This window comes from Convolutriloba macropyga, chromosome 15 (genome assembly GCF_964194025.1).
Source record: "Convolutriloba macropyga chromosome 15, txConMacr16.3, whole genome shotgun sequence".
Taxonomy (NCBI): Eukaryota; Metazoa; Xenacoelomorpha; order Acoela; family Convolutidae; genus Convolutriloba; species Convolutriloba macropyga.
In genome coordinates this window covers 7,872,585-7,891,712 of record NC_134482.1, presented here as the reverse complement: position 1 = coordinate 7,891,712, position 19,128 = coordinate 7,872,585, and the positions used below count along the sequence as shown (strand labels likewise).

The 19,128-nt window shown below is 33.8% G+C and overlaps 1 protein-coding gene across 1 annotated transcript in view; it reads left to right on the top strand.

Annotated features, from left to right (window-relative positions):
- The window catches only part of LOC142354577 (uncharacterized), a 7,954-nt gene extending 5,255 nt beyond the window's left edge, over nucleotides 1-2,699 (top strand). The window contains exons 2-3 of the mRNA XM_075406905.1: nucleotides 398-536; nucleotides 2,322-2,699. Coding sequence (XP_075263020.1) covers nucleotides 398-536; nucleotides 2,322-2,533 — 351 coding nt within the window. The 3' untranslated portion in view covers nucleotides 2,534-2,699. The remainder of the gene's footprint in view (nucleotides 1-397; nucleotides 537-2,321) is intronic.
- Nucleotides 2,700-19,128: the final 16,429 nt, after the last annotated feature.

Sequence of the window (19,128 nt, the reverse complement as noted above, 5' to 3'; positions counted from 1 at the left end):
TATCTTTTTTTTCTACTTTTACCTCGCTTAAATTCAAGTTTTAATTTTCGTTCGTTTTTTACGTGACCGATAATTGATATACCATCGGCAAAATGCAAAACGTCACAAAAATATGGTAAAAAGAACACAAAATTGACAGAATTGTTTGGATGCAAAAACTGCATTTGTTTTGTTCCGCGAACACTTTTCCTTGTTCTAAATATACACATTTGTTTATTGTTTTTTTTTTACTTTCAGGCGCACTTTTTCTGGTTATTGTAACTAGACTTCTGATAAAATCTTTTAGTTATGAACTGCAAATGCAAGGTGTGTGTGTGTGTGTGTGGGGGGGGGGGGGTTGATACAAGTATACCTTTTCATAAACGATGTCTTGTGAACGTTTTTTTTTATAATAAAGCTGCTCATTGCTTGTGATGACAACTACAGAGGCAGTGAACAACGGCGCTGTGCTACTGTGTTTGTGTACGAGAGACTGGTCTACATTCAAGACAGAAACGGCAACTACATGGTCGCAGGAATTAATGGACCCGGCAACAGTAATACTTTATTTTATTTTTTGTTGCTTTTTTGTGAAGCTGCTTTGAGGAGGTAATCGCTATTTAGAAACAAATATACAACGTTTGTGAACTATGGTTATTCAGTATAACCCCCCCCCCCCCACCCCACCCCACCCCCCCCCCCCCCCCCCCGAGCCATTCTCGAGCGCAAGTAGTCAATTAAATAATTTGACATAAATTGTGAAAAGATAAATTGTGCAAAACAAGGCTTTTTGATAATAATCAATTCATTAATAGATTCATTTTAACCGGTGATATCCATAGTTGAGAAGTCGACTCATGAAACCAACACCACCAATTCGACTTTTTTTTTTCACTTGGTCAACCTCTCCACCCGGAATCTGAATGCCCGGGTTGGGTTTCGAGAGGTTTTCTTCGATGGATCATTGCTCTTTCATAATCATTAATATTTCTTTGATGGCTCGGACAAAATTCATTGAAACTAAAAACTCATCGATTGATCATAGAAAAATCATGAAAATTGAAAATCCATTGATGGATCATAGAACTTTCATGACAAAATAGTTTAATGAAATTTTCGAAAATTCACATGTTTGCAAAAATTTGTCCGAAAATCTGGTAACGTGCCTCTAAGTTAAGTGCCTCATCTTGCCATCGAATTCCTTTAGCTGCTGCACACAATACTCGTCTGGGCGGGGGGGGGGGGTTGAAAAGGGGTGACAGACAAGCTACGAAACAGCTAATGGACGACAACGGATTAATTCGCCAACAACGACAATATACAATTGGAAAACTGTTTGAGGATTGACATGCTATGAGACTACTAATACCCCCCTAACCCCCCCCCCCCCCCCCCCCCCCCCACATACCAGCGCGTCCAAACCCGACCGTAGATCAACTGCTTCGAGTGTCTTCTAATTTTGCAAAAAATTTTGATCTGGCTCTTATTTAGGAGAGAAAAAAAACTTTATTGCCTCAATGAGTTTTATAGGATGCTTCCGATAGATGAGATTTTTGTGTCCTTTGAAAAGCAATGATTAGCAGTTCTGAAGTTCTAATAATCCAGAGGACTTCTTGGTAAGTACATGAGAAGTTTCCATGAATCAGAGAAACAGAAAAACTCATGGAAAAATAATTACAGTTACTATAATCCAGTGAAATTAGTTGTAAATCCAAAAATAAATAATCTATGAACCAAAAGAAATTATAATAAAATCATGAAAATTCTTTTATGAACCGGAGGAAATCGTTGCATTTTCATGACAGACCCTATGAATTTTCTACGCCCAGTGTTAAATGGTAATGGGGGAGGGGGCATTCAATGATCCATCGATGGTTTTCTCTGGAATAATCATGATCCATCGATGGGAATCTATGAGACATCAATCCGGGTTCTTACAGTAAAATTTTCCAGGCATCAATTTTCGCCTCATCGAATCTGGGCCAAAAATCTTGGAAACCCACTTTATAAATGCACGAAACACATCTTTAATTGAGTCTTTTTTTGATTCCCTGTAATTAATATCACAAAAAATGGGGTACTTCTGAAGGCTGTGAACCCACGCCAACCGTTTCCAATTTGTGCAAGTCGCCAACAATTTTTGCCAGATCTTGCCAACATCTGGCAGGTCTTGTTATGGACCTTTCCATGATCATAAAAAAGTGTTTGCGTGGGTCTTCGCACCTGAAGCCCTAGTTGAGAGGTCGACTTATGAAACCAACACCATCAATTCGATTATATTTCTTTTTCACATGGTCGACCTCTCAACCTGGATTTTGAATTCTTACAGTGAAATTTTGTAGGCATCAATTTTCGTCTCATCGAATCTGGGCCAAATATGGGCGATCTTTTGACCTCTGCTGGACGCCTGCCAATTGAATTGAGACCAGAAATTGGAGGAATCACTGGGGAATACGAGCCAAATAACTTTGTTTTTTATAGTTACTCGATACACAATACAGAATGCGTTTTATCTCTGATTGTCAGTGTAATCTCAAAACTTATAGTAAACTGATCGAATGAATGAAAGGAACCTTAAAAAATGTACATAAAGGAGAGAACAAATTCTAACAGAAGAATTGCCTTTGTTTCGAAACAAGATCATTTCCTCTGGAGCCCCCATCCCCCAGTCCTATAAAACCGAAATTTAGGCACCCCCAATTTATTAATGTTAAGCCAACAAAAACATAATATCAGAACGTGTAACCAGATGGTTAAATTTATACAAGCTTGCTGATAAATGATTGTATTTAATGTAAAAAGATCTGGAAATAAAATATTCCATCTGTGAACATCTTGGTTCTTCTTTTTTTTGTAAATACTGCATGAGAAAAAAGTTTGGTTTGAAGAAAGCAATCAGTTAAAGGATTCCTAACAAAAGTTTTATCGAGTAACAGAGTTTAACTGGTTTTCGAGCTAGTTTAACTGGTTATCAACTGTTTTTGCACTGATTTTGTCTGTTATCTACTGGCTTTATTCTCCAAAACCCCTGGGTATTGCAAACTTCCCGCGCGTTCCACAAGTATAATGTTTGTGCATCGCCCGAAATTTTAATTTTTTCCCGAAAATTCCAAACTGAACTAATATTTTTGTATGAGCGGAGAAAGGAATCAAAATCGACTGTGCTTGACAAAATTATGAAAAAATTGACTTTTGAGCTTATTCCGCGAAGTCTTCGAGAAAAAACTTTTTAAATACTGTTAGAATACCGTGAAACAGTAATGATATAGACCTCTACTATTGGGATATCATGAATCTGTCCTGCTTTACTATGGCACTAGGGTCCGGGTAACCAGGGGTAATAAAGATACCCTGGTCAAAAAGTTCAGCGTTCCACATTGTAGCAAAGATGACAGAATCAAAACGGGGCATTCTTTTTTTTACATTTAATGCAGACCCTTGACAGAAGTGCCGCAAATAGACTTTAAACAGATTGATTGAGTTATTTTTGGGTAATAAAGTAAGCCATTTCCCCGAAAAAGTTTTAAACGAATCTGGAGGAGACCAAAATGTACAAAAAATTGAGTTTACAATAAACCTTTCTTGATCATACTTTAAATGTTTCTCTATTTGTTTCAGATTATTGAAAGATTTAATTACTCTGAGATAAGATCTCAACGAAATCAAAAGCTTCATTATATAAAAGAACCCCACATTTATCGTTCAAAAATTGTGAGCACCACTTGCGACTTTTTTTTTATTTTTTTCTCTGACAAATGAGGAAGAGAAACAAAACTTTCAAAAATGCACATAATCTTCGAAAGTAATTGCTTAATGACTAATTCATAAGAAATTGAGTTCGACTAATTAATCGAACAGGAAATTCTTCTCGCAGTTTTCAATTACAATGAGCTCGAAATTGCACTTCATTTTCAAAAAAGTAAACGAAAGATGTGTTCGAATTCCATCCAACTGAGAAACGGAGTATTGAACAAATAAAAAGAATATCTGGGTTTTCCTATAATATAAATAAAAAATAAATAAAAAAGATTGAAACAAAATGTCTAGGCTGATAATTATTTATAAATTTTCAGTACAAGCTCAAAAGACCCGATGAACCAAAATTTATATATTTTGGTTCATCGAGTCTCAATATTGGCAAAACACGACAGCTATGTAGAACTTAAATCAACTTATAGAGTTTTTATGGTTTAACTCAATAGCGAAAAATAAAAATTCAAATTCAAAGCATAATTTCAGACTGAAAAAGCATTCAGTCGGCAATTATGTACTAGACTATATTATTCGTTTGCATTTACGTCCGAATCCTGTTTAAATTAACAATGCAGAATCACTTTGTGAGACGCATTGCTTCTTTTGTAGATGCAAGTCTAAGTCAAATATTATCCGTATGTCAATTTCAAAAATGCATGTCCAATTAAAATAATCATTGTTCGTTTTGTAGTGAAATTCGAAAAATCTTGCGATTAAACAAAATTTTTTTGAGCCCGCTGCGCTAATTTTTTAGTCGTATTTCTACCGTGCAGAAAGGAGAAGTTCTTGCAACATTTTGAGTGATATTGAATTGTTTGTTTATGTGATTGACAATGAATTTGAAAATGAGCATGAAACTTACATAAAAGGAAATGCCATCTAGAGTGACCTACATTATCAAATTAACTGAAGACAACTCTGCGATTCCGTAAACACAAAAAAATTATTGAACAAAAAGTTTCTTGCTGGTTTTCATTGCAATTGTTCAGTCAGTGCTGCATTTTCCAAAGTGATAGACGAAGCTACGAAAAAGTGGATGAACTTTGAAAATTGAATGAAAATCGTTCCCATATATTTGAACGCGTAATTACAACAAAATTTAAGTTTAAGCATAAAATTAAGTATACTCTTTTCGTTAGAAAAAGTGTTTTTCTGTTGAGGGATTTGTATTTAAATTTTGCAACAGCTAAACATAAGACATTTTTAATTAAATTAAAGAAATATTTTTTGACACTTTGATGTAATAGTTAATTTTTGTTGGTATAATTCTTTATCAAGTTGAAATTTGAAATAATTTCCTCAAAGACATATAACTATTTTGCTTTGAATTTCTCGCCAAAATTTTTAAATAGATTTGTGCGTGAAATACTTTTCTTAAATACTATTGAAATCAGACAACATTCACATTTTGAAATTCCTTGTTATCATCAGAGACATCCGCTGAACTTAACTAGGATAAAAAAGGCGGTAGTCATTTTTTTTGCTGCAAAGCAAACATTACTTGCGTTAAAAAAACTAAAAGCACGCTCAAATACAAAAACTAAAAGCACGCTCAAACACGCCAAAATTTTTCAAGAAATTTGTGCGTGAATTACTTTTCTTAAGTGCGATTCAAATCAGACAACATTCATTTTTTGAAATTCCTTGGAATCATCAGAAACATCCGCTGAATTCAACTAGGATAAAAATGGCGGTAGCCATTCTTTTTGCTGCAAAGCGAACATTACATGCATTATAAAACTGAAAGCACGCTCAAATAATTAATACCTGTAAACCTAAATCTTCGGGATTCAAACGAATTTTTAGAAATTTTTAAATCGTAGAAGGAGGAACTACTTAGCGGAACTAACTAGGTTGCAGAAAGAAGAACTAACTAGGTTCAATCAGAAACAATCTAGTTTCCCAGCAGGCAAAACCTAAGACATCCAAGGCTTTTTAAAGAGAGAAAAGTTTTTAGTTTTCTGGAATTTGTTGTCAATAATTTTAAGGCTTTTATCACTTCTATGACCACAAAAATAAGATGCCAGCCTCTGCAAACCGCATACAAAATTAATTCGGAGAAATGTAGAACTATAACTCAAAATTTTCCAAGCAAAAATTTTGGAGATCATTTACCAATAGTCAAGTGGATCAAAGACGCTTGTCGATATCGATATAAAATGAACTTTAGATCATCTAAAATGATATAAATGTCTTCCAAAATTCAGTGAGCAAAGATAGCTCACCAGGCAAATCATATAATTTTGCAAACATAAATTTGAATATACTTTTTTTTTCGATTTATACGAAACTTTGAGAATTTGAAGGTCAGAAAAACTTTCTACATTGAGGGTTTCGTATTTAAGTTTTTTATAGTTAAACTTTTGAAATTTTTAGTTAAATTAAAGAGAGACTTTTCAAACACAAAAAAGTGTGTCTTATCACACACATAAGGAAAAAGAGTCTCTTTTAATATGAGCAAATTGTAGTGTTGTGAATTTATTTAATATGCGCTCTTTCGTTACAAAACTTCTGTATGCACCAGCATTAAAATTTATCTAGATCAGGTCTGATTTGAAATCAACTCCTCACGTGGGAAAAGGAATAATTATTTCTGATACTAGAAATTATTTCGAAGAATATGCTTCTCACAACAATTTATTATAAACTGATCATGTGGAGAAACTCGCTGGACACAACTGAACACACTAAGTTTTTTGCGTTCATTAAACGTTGCGTTATCTAAAGTGAACTCGCCTTTAATGGACTTCGACTTTCAGTTTTGCCTTAAATTTCAGCAAATGAGACGAGCAAGTAATTTAAAACTGTCAAACTTTCCCGAAGCCGTCAATTGAAGTCAACATAGATTAAACATTTCAGCAAGATATATCTGGACGGAATTTTGGACTTTTGTAATTGCTCAAATATTTTCACTGTAACTAGAAATTTGGTACTAATGACAATTATGCTTTACTGTTTAGAATCATAACAGTTATTTGCAAGGAAAAAGCCAACAAAGAGTTCATGCTGCATCATTAACGAGATCTGATATGTTTTAGTGTCATTCTATTTTTGTTCGGAGAAAAGAGAAGTGACTTCAAGGTAAAGGTTGCATAATACAATTTGTTCATGACGGAAGTGGAATGTTTGAATAATTAACATAATCTCGTCTGAGTATTTTTAGGGTATTGATACTTAATCCACTTAATATATCTGATCGGAAAACTTTATGGCAGCTTTTTTCGACTTACCGCTAAATCTATGGCAATTTATAAGCCAATACATGATATACTTACATCCCAAGCCGACAAATTTCGCCGAATCTCTTCCTCAATTTGGAGACATTATGCGTTTGAGAGCCACATGCACCACAATCAGAGACATATTGGACAAATGTTACCTGTTGTTTGCTTCATCTACTAATGAACATTGTCTGGTGCAATTTGAGAGCGCTTTAAGTTTTATGAGCGAATCTAATTGGAAATTTTATTGGCTCCATTTGAAACTACATGACAGACCTCGAAGTGAAGTGGGGCCATTAATTGACTACGAAGAATTATTTTCAGACTCCTTGAGAGTTTTGAAGGTGGAATGTTTGATGATTTTGAAATCGGAACACTTCAGTTTTTTGGATTGGATAATTTTGCCTGTTTATAAGCCTTTGAGCAATAAAAAAACGCGATGCGAGATAGAATTGTTGGAATGGGGAAATAGTTTTAATGTCCCTTCAACGTCGATGGACATTATGTTCCACAAACGAGAATGGGATCTGCAGCAATTCAGGGATAATTTGCCAACAGTCAAAAAAATCTTAGATTTTTGCTCATTCTGCTAATATCTTATTTGAGAAAAAAAGAGTTGATTCGATGCTAGCGCAGGGAACAGCTTTATTCAGAGATTAAGCTAACAGTTATGGGACATTATAGAAAAACAGGTGGTCGCCAAATACGGAAAAATGTAAGTTTTTGTTACTCTGTCCGGGTCGTGGAATGTTGCCAAAATTATGTAAAAAGCCGAATATTACTAACATCCCGAGTAGCGTTTTCTTTCTAATTGTACTAAGAGCATATATGATACCATACACATCATAGACTACATCTTAGCATGATCTTAATAAGATTTCCTTTTTTGATATATGACTTTGTAAGATTTTTAAGAAATTATAAACGATCGTTGTACTAAAACAAACAAACCATTAACAAAAGAAATGTAGCACCATAAAATATAAAGGCAAGCGAAACACACAACAGAAGCGGAGCAGTCCCTATAAAGGCACAAGGATAGGGTGAACCCAAAAAACGATAAAAACCGATCCATTCAGACAACCGTTTTCTCGTTTGTTCACTTTTTGGCTGAAAGTATGGTAAGACTTGTTGGTTTGAACTATTGTGCTGTATTTGAAAGCATCAATCAATTTTTTAGTGATCTTAGTATGATTGTCAAATTTTCATACCACTCATATATGACTTTGTATTGTTTCTAAGAATCATATATGACTTTGTATGATTGCTAAGAAAAAATTTGGTGAGCAACACGGGCTTGTAAAACAGTGCTGAATCACAGTACTCCAAATCTGCATTTTGAATCTTTTTAGTACTCTGAGCATGTCATATTATAGACATTTCATGACAAATTTCGGAAAAAAATGTCTGCAATTAAACAGCAGCATGATAAACTTTCAGTCTGAAAAAGCTATAAGTAAGAAAGAAGAAGTATGAAAATGCTGTTAACAGTGCAAAAGTTGTCTCAAATTGCATCGAAAAAGCGGTAACTAGCTTTGAAACGTTAGCAAAATCACCGCAGATTTCTTAAATAATTGTAGTTGAATGAGTTCAATTTACAGACGTAAATTCACCGCAAAATATCTTAGATTTGCGGTGAATTTCTAAACGAAGTTATCACATAATTTTGCGTTTCTTAGAAAATATTCTAGATGACTTTGAATTTCTAAGCGTAGATATTAGATTGTTTTGCGTTCTTAAGCGTAGATCCTAAAAAGTTGTGATTATCTAAAATTAGATCTGATATAAACTTCCTGAAAAATTATGGTTGATCTTAATTTTGCGGGTAGTTTAGCGTTAAACACTCAAAATTTTGTGCTTTTGAACTTCGTGCAGATCTTAAAAATTCAAAAAAAATTGCAATGCTAAGCAAAAATATTAGGTAAATTCAACGCTTAAATTAAAAGTTGAACTCAATTATTTTAGCTTTGACTTACAACAATTGAACGTTTCAAGTTGTGCGCTAAAAAACTAAAAAAATTTTTGCCATAAAAAACTAAGGAAAGAGTTCTAGGAATTTATTGCGGGCCGGGGCGATGAATCCTAGGAAAGATGAATAGAGAGCAGCAGTAGTTGATTGTGCTAACATGAAATCCATAAGAACATAAGTTTTTACATTAATCAAGATAACCAAGATTATGTAAATCTACCCTGGTTGAGGTCGAATGGTTAACTTTTAAGAAGTTGAAAATTTCTTGCAAGTTCTTACAAGGCGATGCATCGCCTTGCAAGTTTTTCTACCAAAAACTTGCATGTTCATACAAGTTAACCATTCGACTAAAAGTTCTTACAAGTTAACCATCTTTTGCAAGAAACTTGCAAGTTCTTTCAAGTTAACCATTCGGTCTCAATCCGGGTAAACAATATCTGCAATAAAATTCTGCAAATATGTCCCTAGGGTCTCAACAATTGATTTGAAAGAATGAATAGGATAGCAGTTATGGGTCATCATGACAAATCCATAGGACTTCGAAAACCGAATATTTACAAAATTTTAATACCTTGGTATGAAGTCTGTAAATTTCTCCTAATTTATTCTAAGGGTAAGAGAGTAACTTAGTAACTTGTTCATGGGAGTAAAAATGATGTTGCAGTCGTTCGGAACCCATAGTTACCACAAATCTAAAATCTCAGTCTTGCATATTTTCACCCCTTTGGCAGAGTTCTGTGAAACGGAGAATAGGTTAATAACTTTTGCTGGGATCAATAAATTGGAGATTAATGTACAATTTTATCATCTCAAGTAACGCAATTTGTTGAGATCATTTGCATTAAATTTGTGATTAAATCATGTGGATTAAAAACGTGATATTATAACTATGATATCTATTATTGCAGAAACTTCAAGCCAAGATTAACTTAATTTTGGTAGTAAAAACTTCATTAACATTCCATAGTAAAATACGTTTACTCGACAGTGTTTGGTAATTTGACAGTATTTATTGGTTATTATATAGGGCACAGGGCGGCAAAACGTTATAATCAATAGTCCTCTGTTTTCAACTTTGAAAAAAATCCTTATCTAGCGTTATTATGAGTTCAAACCCTCATATTTATCTCAAACTGATGAATTGAATTAAGCAAAAACCATTTTTTAAGCAAGGCGGCTGTTTCATGTTTACAAGTAAAACCAATCCCCCGTAGAAAAAAAACTGTTTCAAAATAAAGTATATTAAAGCAAACACTTTGTAAAAAGTAAAAAATTGAAGAAAAATAGTGAAAACGACCTGAACACTCACTACTGTAAAAATCCGATAAATCCTCAAAGATGACACTTCAGAAAACACTTCGAAAACACTAAAAAATTTAAAAAACACTTCAATATTTCGCGCTCAACTGTTATTTTCATTTTTTCCTACTCAAATCTCGCTATACCTCACTATGCCAAATTCCATAATGTTATCATGAATTGAGCATATCATAGTATCTTCCCTCCTTCTAGAGTGCACCTCATATCAGAAAAATTATCACCGGAAAACTCATTGTCTATCATGTTAGCGCAGATGCCCAGTAACAAGTGTTCCTTACCAGAAAATTTTTTTTCATTTTTATTTTCATTTCTATGAAGAAATGTGAAAAACCATTGGCAGCTAACTGCGATACTAACCAGCTATAAGAGGCAAATACCAATAAATCAAACCACGGATCAAACCTGGCGACGAACAAACTCTTTCAACGACACAAGACGTGCAAAGTTTCTTCCTTTCAATGCTGTTAAATTTGATGTTCTCATTTTTTTGAAAAAAAAAAATGAGAACTATTTGCCTGCCCCGCTTTTTTTCTGTTTAAACATTTCCAACCAAACTAACACAACACATGTTGTATTGGCAAAAACTCCTTGCGTCTTCATTCACAGTAGAAAGAGTAGTTTAAAGAATTTGTTGTTTTGAAAAAAGTATGTTGCATAATTTTTGCCAATTTTTGCCTATTTTTGAATAGTTCGCAGATTAAAGGCCTTTTGGATTTGCTTTTTTGTAATCAGATAATCGTCAACAAAAAAAAATTGGAGGGTCAACTGGTATGTGTAATCGCTCGTCGTATAGAGAGAAACAGAAAGAAACACAGGAACAATTAGGTAAGAAATAACAGATTTGATCTAAAGTTTAAAATTTGACGAAAAACTTATTCAAACAGAATAGTCCTCAAGAGAAGGCGTTTGCTTACCAACAATTAGCTGGTTGTTTGGCCACAATCACTTATCCAATAAACCACAAGTCTTTTTTTAAAAAAAGACATAAGATTGTAAAGTTATGTGAAATTGAGTACCTACCGTTTTAAACCGTTTTTCGTGTTTTTTTCAGGCAAATTTTATGTTAATTTAAGGGAAATATCAATTTGGTGGTTTGTATCAAATAGCAATAACTGTGAAGCAAAAGTTTTGTTGTCAATTTTTGCTTTTTGAACATGAATGAGTTTATAGGCAAATTTGAGTAAAAGACAACCAATAAAATGATTTTGCTGTAATTTATTGCAACTTGGAGTTTGATAAAAAATAAGAATAAATTAAAAATTTTGGTAGAAATAAAAAAGCAAAGCAGGACAAGTACTAAAATACAATTCAAAGAATTGAATGAGAAACTGGGACGTACTCAACCTGACCAGAGGATCAATTGAACAATACCAGCCAGAACACAAACAAAATCATCTCAAAAAATTGAGAAACTAAAGAATCAAAACTAAACAAAAATATACTCATTACTAAAACTCTCGAAGCTTTTAAACCTCAGCCAAAATTTTTTCCCTTTAAAAAGGCCTATTTCGAAAATATGTTCAAAACCAATTTTTGTTTCTGAAATCCGTCCAGTATTATATCTGTAAGACCTGAAAAAAAATTCATTGGCTCTTGAAGATCGATTAACTCGAAAATGAACAAAAAATTTAGAAAAAAAAGACATCAATTGCAAATTATAAGGAAATATTGCTAAAAATCGTGATATAATTATCTTCAGAATCATTTCTGTGTCTCAAGAGTCTATCCAATAACCCAATTCCAAGCTTTAAAAAACTCATTGGCTCATATATCGATAGGCAATAATTTTAAGAAAATTTCAAACTTCAAAAAAAAATTCGTTCTATGAAAATGTTGAAAGCCATTCAATTGCACCCTAGCAACTGTTTAATAAAATACCATCAAGCCCTGAATAAAGCTACTGAGGCAAGAAAAAAAATGAAATACAAATGTTTTGAGAAACCTTGAAAATTGCAAACTTTATCAAAAAACTTCTAAAAGTCGAAAGGTTAAATTCTTGAAAACAAATCCATTGAAACTAAAGACCATGCAGTACATTTTAATCAGAACTTGGAATACGTTGTCTCGCACTTGAGAATGGACGAATATCATAAACTGAAAAACAACTTAAGGAAGCCTTAACAAAAATGCGAAAACTGAAAGAATGACAAAAATTTTCGAAAAGCTGAAAAACTGCGAATTTTCTCAAAAAAAAAATTGCTAAAATTTGTTATATTGAAAAGTTGAAACCTATTCCAAGTACACTAAAAACTTTTCAATAACGTTATACAACCCCTGGTGAGGTCCTCTGGCCCCTGGGACTCAAACAACTTGAATAATGACAATAAATGTCAAAAATATGAAAAAAATATGAAAAGTTTTGTCAAAAAATGCTAAAATTAATGATGGCAAAAACATGAAAACGATTTTACCACTAGAAACCATGCAGTAATCTCTCATCAAACCCTTTATCAAAACCTAGAGGAGGTTTGTTGACACCTACGGCTAAAAAATTAAAAAAAAAAGGACAAAAATTTTTAAAAAACCTGAAAAAAATGGCAAAAATTAGTATCATTTTGCGTGTTTGTGTTTGCAGTACCAAAACATATAGCTCATAAAATGGTCATAAAAAGAAATTTTGTCTCGCAAAAGGCCTTCATCAAATTTTAAAAACTTCAATCTGAGACTAATCAAAATAAAAAATCACAAAAAACATGAAAAATTGCACCAATTTGAGCCAAAAAACGCCTAAAAATGACTTTTTAACCTTAAATTAAGGTCATCCCAGCCGCTGCACCTCTATAAGCACTTCAAGGACTACTAAAGCCTACTTTGGGCCTCTAATGGAACTTAATGCCCGCTGGGCTTTACCTGTTTATCCCGTTTTGAAAGATCAAAGTCTTGAAATAAGAAGTGTGAACACATCTCAAAAAAAACACAGCGCGCCAATACAATTCAAATTCTTTGAATTGTAAAAATCTCATAATGTTACATTGACTATGTTTTCTGTCCAATGATTGAAACACCAATTAGAATACTTGTTGAGCAACCTTTTCTACATTATCAATTATGATTAAGCGCTTAGTTTTAAGTGCTTTGAACTTGAATTTTATTTTAGTGTCGCTGTTTTTAAAGAACTCCTCGAATATTTTGTTTTTATTCTTTCTTTAGTTACAAATCAAAATTGAAGGATTTGTTTAATTATTCATGAATCAGTATTAGCAGCACATGTGTCAAAAAGCTACTGCCATATAAATACATCTACTACACAGTCTAAAATCACTCTTTGATTTAAAGAGGACACATTTATTAAAAAGATTTTTTATTCAAATGCGGCATTTTGACCAATACATTCATTTCGATTTTCACGACCGCTCTTTTTGCGACCATAAATAAGAGAAAATTTGTTAATGAGGTTTTAAAGCCTTTTGCAACTTTGGCGGCATTCGTTTCTTTAACATATTAGAAATTTTTCCCATTTTGCCACTATAATAGTTTCCGGACGATATGGATGTCTATCAAATTGACATTTCTTATAACATAACTTGGTAACGTGTCACGTTTCATCTGTTCCAAGGTTTTCCTAAAATTTGTATGGCTATTTTAGTTTCCAATTTTTTATATGCTTTCCGAATTTCGCGCAGATCTGTTGTTTTCCCTTTCACACTACAGTACCTATATCACTTTGTTGAATTCTCCTCCGTATTTATTGATTCCAAAAATTCGTATCAATTTAGATGCTAAATGTTCCGTCTCAACAAAACAATGGTTTCCAAACCCATCGTTGACGTATAGTAAAAGCAAAGATTTGGTATAACGTATTTTGAAAAGCTGTGTAGCTACCACTTTTAAGGACTGTTACAAAAAATCGTTTGCTACTTTTTGAGCTATGCTTCTAACGCTTGTCATTTTTTTTCTAATTTGACTCAATTTATTTCAGAGTTAATTTTTTATGCATTTTTCGCTCAAAATAAGACCTGGCTCTGTTCAACTATTCTTAATTGCGGCTGTGTTTCAAACAGATTGACGTATTTTTTCTCAAATGATGTTATTGCACATTTTCTCGAAGTCTCAGTTGATGGTGATTTTTCATTCTGTTCAGTTGAAAAACAGACATAAAATCATTAAGTCCAGGATAAATACAGAATTGAAGTTCATTATGTTTATACTGAATTCAGACTTTTACAATGAATTTTACCTTGAAATGTCTATTAAATGCCATAATGATCAGAACTCTGATCATAGTAAAAGTGATGGAAATTTTTTGATTCAGTTCTAAATTGTTATGACACACAGGTCCGGGTTGTCTCAAACTATTTCACAAATCGTTTTTTCAATCGGTTATTTTTCTCTGGTTGACGATTTCAAAATTATTTTTTTTCCTATATTGAGTCAAATATTTGAAGTAATGCCCTAATTTCACTTAACTGTAGATAGTTTGTCCTCTCTTTTTCTGCGACGCATATTTTCTGTGCTTCAGATGGAAACTCAACTTTGATTAGATGCCGAGTCTTTTTTAATGAACTCAGCTTGCTAGTTACCTATACAGGTATTTTCTATTCAGATGCTTTTTGTCGTTTGCCCTCATTTTTAAGTTTATTTTTTTTACTACTAGGATTTAGTGGCAATTAAGTAAATCATATTTTTCAGGATTTCATTCTTTGGATTATTTTATAGTTGACTATCGCGCTGTTCTTTTTTCCATACAGTTTTTAAAAAACATTACCCAGCTCTGCCGTTTTCTGAAAACTTGTTTGTCATAAATTGGCTATAATAATGCAAAGCCTGAGATTTCCATTACAAAGATTCAAAAAGTGAAAAATTTAGTCTAACTATAACTGAACCTTAATAAAAATTTTCCAACAATAATGTAAACAAGTCTCTCTGTTGGTTTCGATACCGCCAAATTCAACCAACGGTAGTCTTCGATAAAGCCAGTAAGAGCAACTGACGAAGTGCTCTGCACAGAGTTTTTCCTAATTACGAAATTCATTCTTCGGAAGGAAAGAATGTTTGAGAAAATCAAAGTTAAGTTGCTTCTCAATAAGTTAGAGATAGTTCTACTATACAATCATTGAGATGATCTACAGAAACGAGACACAATAACAAGAAACACACTGTTTGTCAATTTGTTATGACCGAAGTTGCAAAATTGAACAGAGGTTCTGGCTGTTTTTCATACTCTATTTATACTGATTTACTTGTCATTTCTGAATTTTTGAGTTCATAGAGATAACTATGTCGTCATATTCTCTGAATCCATTAAATTCGGGCTTCGGGATACTTTATACGCTGCCCCGAAAACTCTCAATTTTAATGAATAGCGCCCAATTCTCTTAAATTGGCATACCAAATTTTGTACCCGTACTCCATTTGAACACACTTTGTTGTTAAAAAAGATTCAGTTTCATTGTTCAAGAATATTTGGCAATCATGACTTTGATGATTTCGGGGTAGGTCGAATTTGATTTTCAGATTCACTTAATGTACGATAATCATGTACTAACAATAGTTACCAAATATTATCTTTGAGCAAATTAATCAAATCAATTTGCCTTCGGTAGAATGTGGAATTAAATTACGCTTGTCATGCTATTGCAAATGCAGTGCTCGATTCAATCTTGAACTAAAAACTTTAGATCCAATAACGAAGATTTCATACGGGCACAACATGTTCTCACTGTTGAGTATCGATACAGGAGGTATCTGGCAGGAACTTCTTCACTCAGTTTGGTTATTGCTGCGCTTGCGTTGACTGCGTGACTGCTCTCGCCAATTTGTTTTTCTGAGTACAGTAACCGGTTCTGCTTCTGGAAACATCCGTTGTTACCGCACGCATTGATCGCATGTCTTTTGCCAGACATCGTAACATAAGCTCACTCACTGCTGTGTACCAATCATTCACACTCCTGTTACTGAACAGTGGACACTCTCAACTTTTGTGACGGCCATCAGCTAGGAGACAGTGATAGTTTTGTATTCGCTCTTTTTCTTTCAAATTCGAACTAGTACTGGAGTTCGATACCTTTCTGAACCGTTTGTCTCTCTTCATGTTTCTTCGGTCTTCTTCTTTTCATTCTCTTTGAGAGCTGAGAGCCCTTGAAGCACGAAAACCATATTAGAAACCCTTTTTGAAAATTTGATCAGATAAGGTCAGTCCTCATCTTTATCATCATTGTAGAACCAACACTTCTCATTCAAAGCTTGAGATATTTTTTCTACTGCTATGCGCAAAGTAAAAATTGATAGCAAATCACTAATCTGCTGATAATACGTGAGCACATTCTCAAAGTTCCAAACATTAAGTGAAAAACTTATCAGAACTGTTTAGTTGTGGGCTTGCACCTGAATACCCATGCGAAGGCTCTCCAAATGTGTATCGATGATCACATGATTTTTCCCCAAGAAACCTGTCTAAAATGTACCCAGCAGCATCAAAAATTGTCCAGAATACCGCATTTCAGAGATTTCTGACCTTTTCTTGCCAGTCAGAAGAGTCCTCAGATGGCTCAAATTTTCTGAGTATGAGTAGTCAATCCTGTGCAGCAGTGGACATACTAGACTACTCCGCCTACTCGACAGGGTTTCTATTGTAGTTGTTCATAATCCGCTTTTTAGGTTACTGGCACATGAAAAACCACTGCTACATCGGAAACCTGCTCTGGGTAAAAAGTCCCGGTCATCAACGTTTGAAGAACAACGCGCGAACTTAAATATCGTGAGAAGGAACTACGTCTATTCAGTTTAGGTGTCGCTTCAAAGCTAGCCGTTGATCGCTCCGATGTTAGATGCTTGTCAATTTAGCCAGATCAATCCGAGATATCTCTGTTCCTTGGGTGCAGTTGAAGGTTAATTTGTCTCGAATACTGGAAGATTGAAAGTGGACATCATCATTTTCTAAACATATTCTTGTCATTTTGGGATCCAGCTCACTCTCTTCTTCCAGTAGTGGATGCTTCTTCTCCAGTTCTTTCACTTGAGTTTGGAGCTCAATCTTTTTCCTTTCAAACAGTGCTAGGTCGAGTCGCAACTTTGCTTCAAATTCAATATCATTTTTTATTCTGTTTCTAATGCTTTTGCTTCGCTGAAGATGATTCTGAAACATTTCTCTGTATCCTGAGCACTTGGTGATGCTCTGTTTTTCTACCGTCTTAGCAACTGAATTTTCAGTTGGGTAGTAGTTGTTGCTCTGGCTGTCGTTCACTGCTTGAATTGTGTTGCTTTTGTTCAATTTCAGTTCTGGATGCGTGGTTTTGACTGTTCATGTATGCTTGGGTCTTTCTTCCTTCAGAAGATGAATAGTCTGTTGAGACAGAATTTTTAATTAATTGGGTCGATCCTAATCTTAGCTTTGTCTTTGCTTAACGTTAACTTTTTTTACGAAGTTTAATTTTTTTCTGCTATTGAATTTGTGCTTCTGATGTTTGTGCCGGATTTTTGATCTGTTTCGCTGGTGTTTCGTGGATTTTTGTCAATGGTGCTTTGCAACTGTCTTCATCAGATTGGATAGAAGTTTGCCTTCCATTAGTAGACCAAATATAACGGCTGCTCTCCTCTTAAAGACAGGTACAACTTTACAACGCTAGGTTGATTTCAACTGTTTCGAATCTGTCCTCATCATATTACGTTTTGCCGTTATCTTTTGCAAACTCTATTATCCCCTATACTGTAAATCTTCGTTGCAATACTTGGTGCCCAATAATCCTAATATTCAATTGCTCAATTTCGTTGTTTTATTAGTTTTTCTGGCTAAAAATACAAAACAATTCACAGTTAAACAATCAATGTTGTTGTTGAGTTTTTTTATTAAAAACTGTAGCAATAAATTGAAAGGGTTAAATCTAATTCAGCAAAATGTAGCACTTTAACTTGGAAACAGCTATGCAGAGCTTCAGTCTTCTTTTGTAAACACTAGGGAAGAAGACAAACACATTGTTCTCAAAACTGAACAACAAAATAATGTTCTAATTAAATTTTTTTAGGAATTCTCTCTATTGATTCCAATAGCACCAATGCCAAAAAAGAATAGGCTTTATTGAGTATAGATAAAGCGAATGACTGGGTGATTTGCGCAAAGGTTTTCTTACTAAGGTACATTGTTCCTCAGAAGGAGAGAAATTTTGAGAACTTTGAAGTTAATTCTCTTTTGAAGTTATATTTAGTAAAGACAAAACAATCACTGAGATCTACAAAAATAAAACACGATAACAAGCAAGTTTGCAGTTAAAAAGAATTTGCTTCAAAACGCACTGTATGTGAACCTAATGTGGACGAAATTGCAATTGTCGACTGAGTTTTGGTAGTTTGTTCAAGCCGACTGAGTTCAAGCCCTATTTATGCTGCTTGGCTTTCAAATTTTTGAATGAATAGAGATAACTCTGCCGCAATGTTCTCCGTGGCTACCAAGTGCGCGGTTTGCAATTTTTTATACGGTACCTTAAGCTCTCTAAACTGTATTGGATATTGCACAATTCTCTTAAATTGGCATAACGTATTTTGTATAACGTACTCCATTTGAACACAAATTGTTCTAATAATAGATTCAATTCCGTTGTTCAAGAATACCTGGCAATCATGACTTTGAAGGTTTTGGGGGAGTTTGAGTTTGACTTTCAGATTTACTTCATGTATGATAATCACGTACTAACAATATTTACTCTATATCATGGTTTAACTAACTGAACAAATCAACTTGGCTTCAAGAGAATGTCGCATTAAATTTCATTGTACTCTTAATTCACAGCTCGATTTGGCTCTGAATTTTTTGTTCAGTAGCCAAGCGCGTGGCCGCAACAAATAATTAGTCTCATGAAATCGCCTTGACCTCGAGAGCTTCCAATGTCGAAGTTGTGATTTCATTTTTTTTTACTTATATTAATATATCACTTGGTAAGATAATCTTAGTCG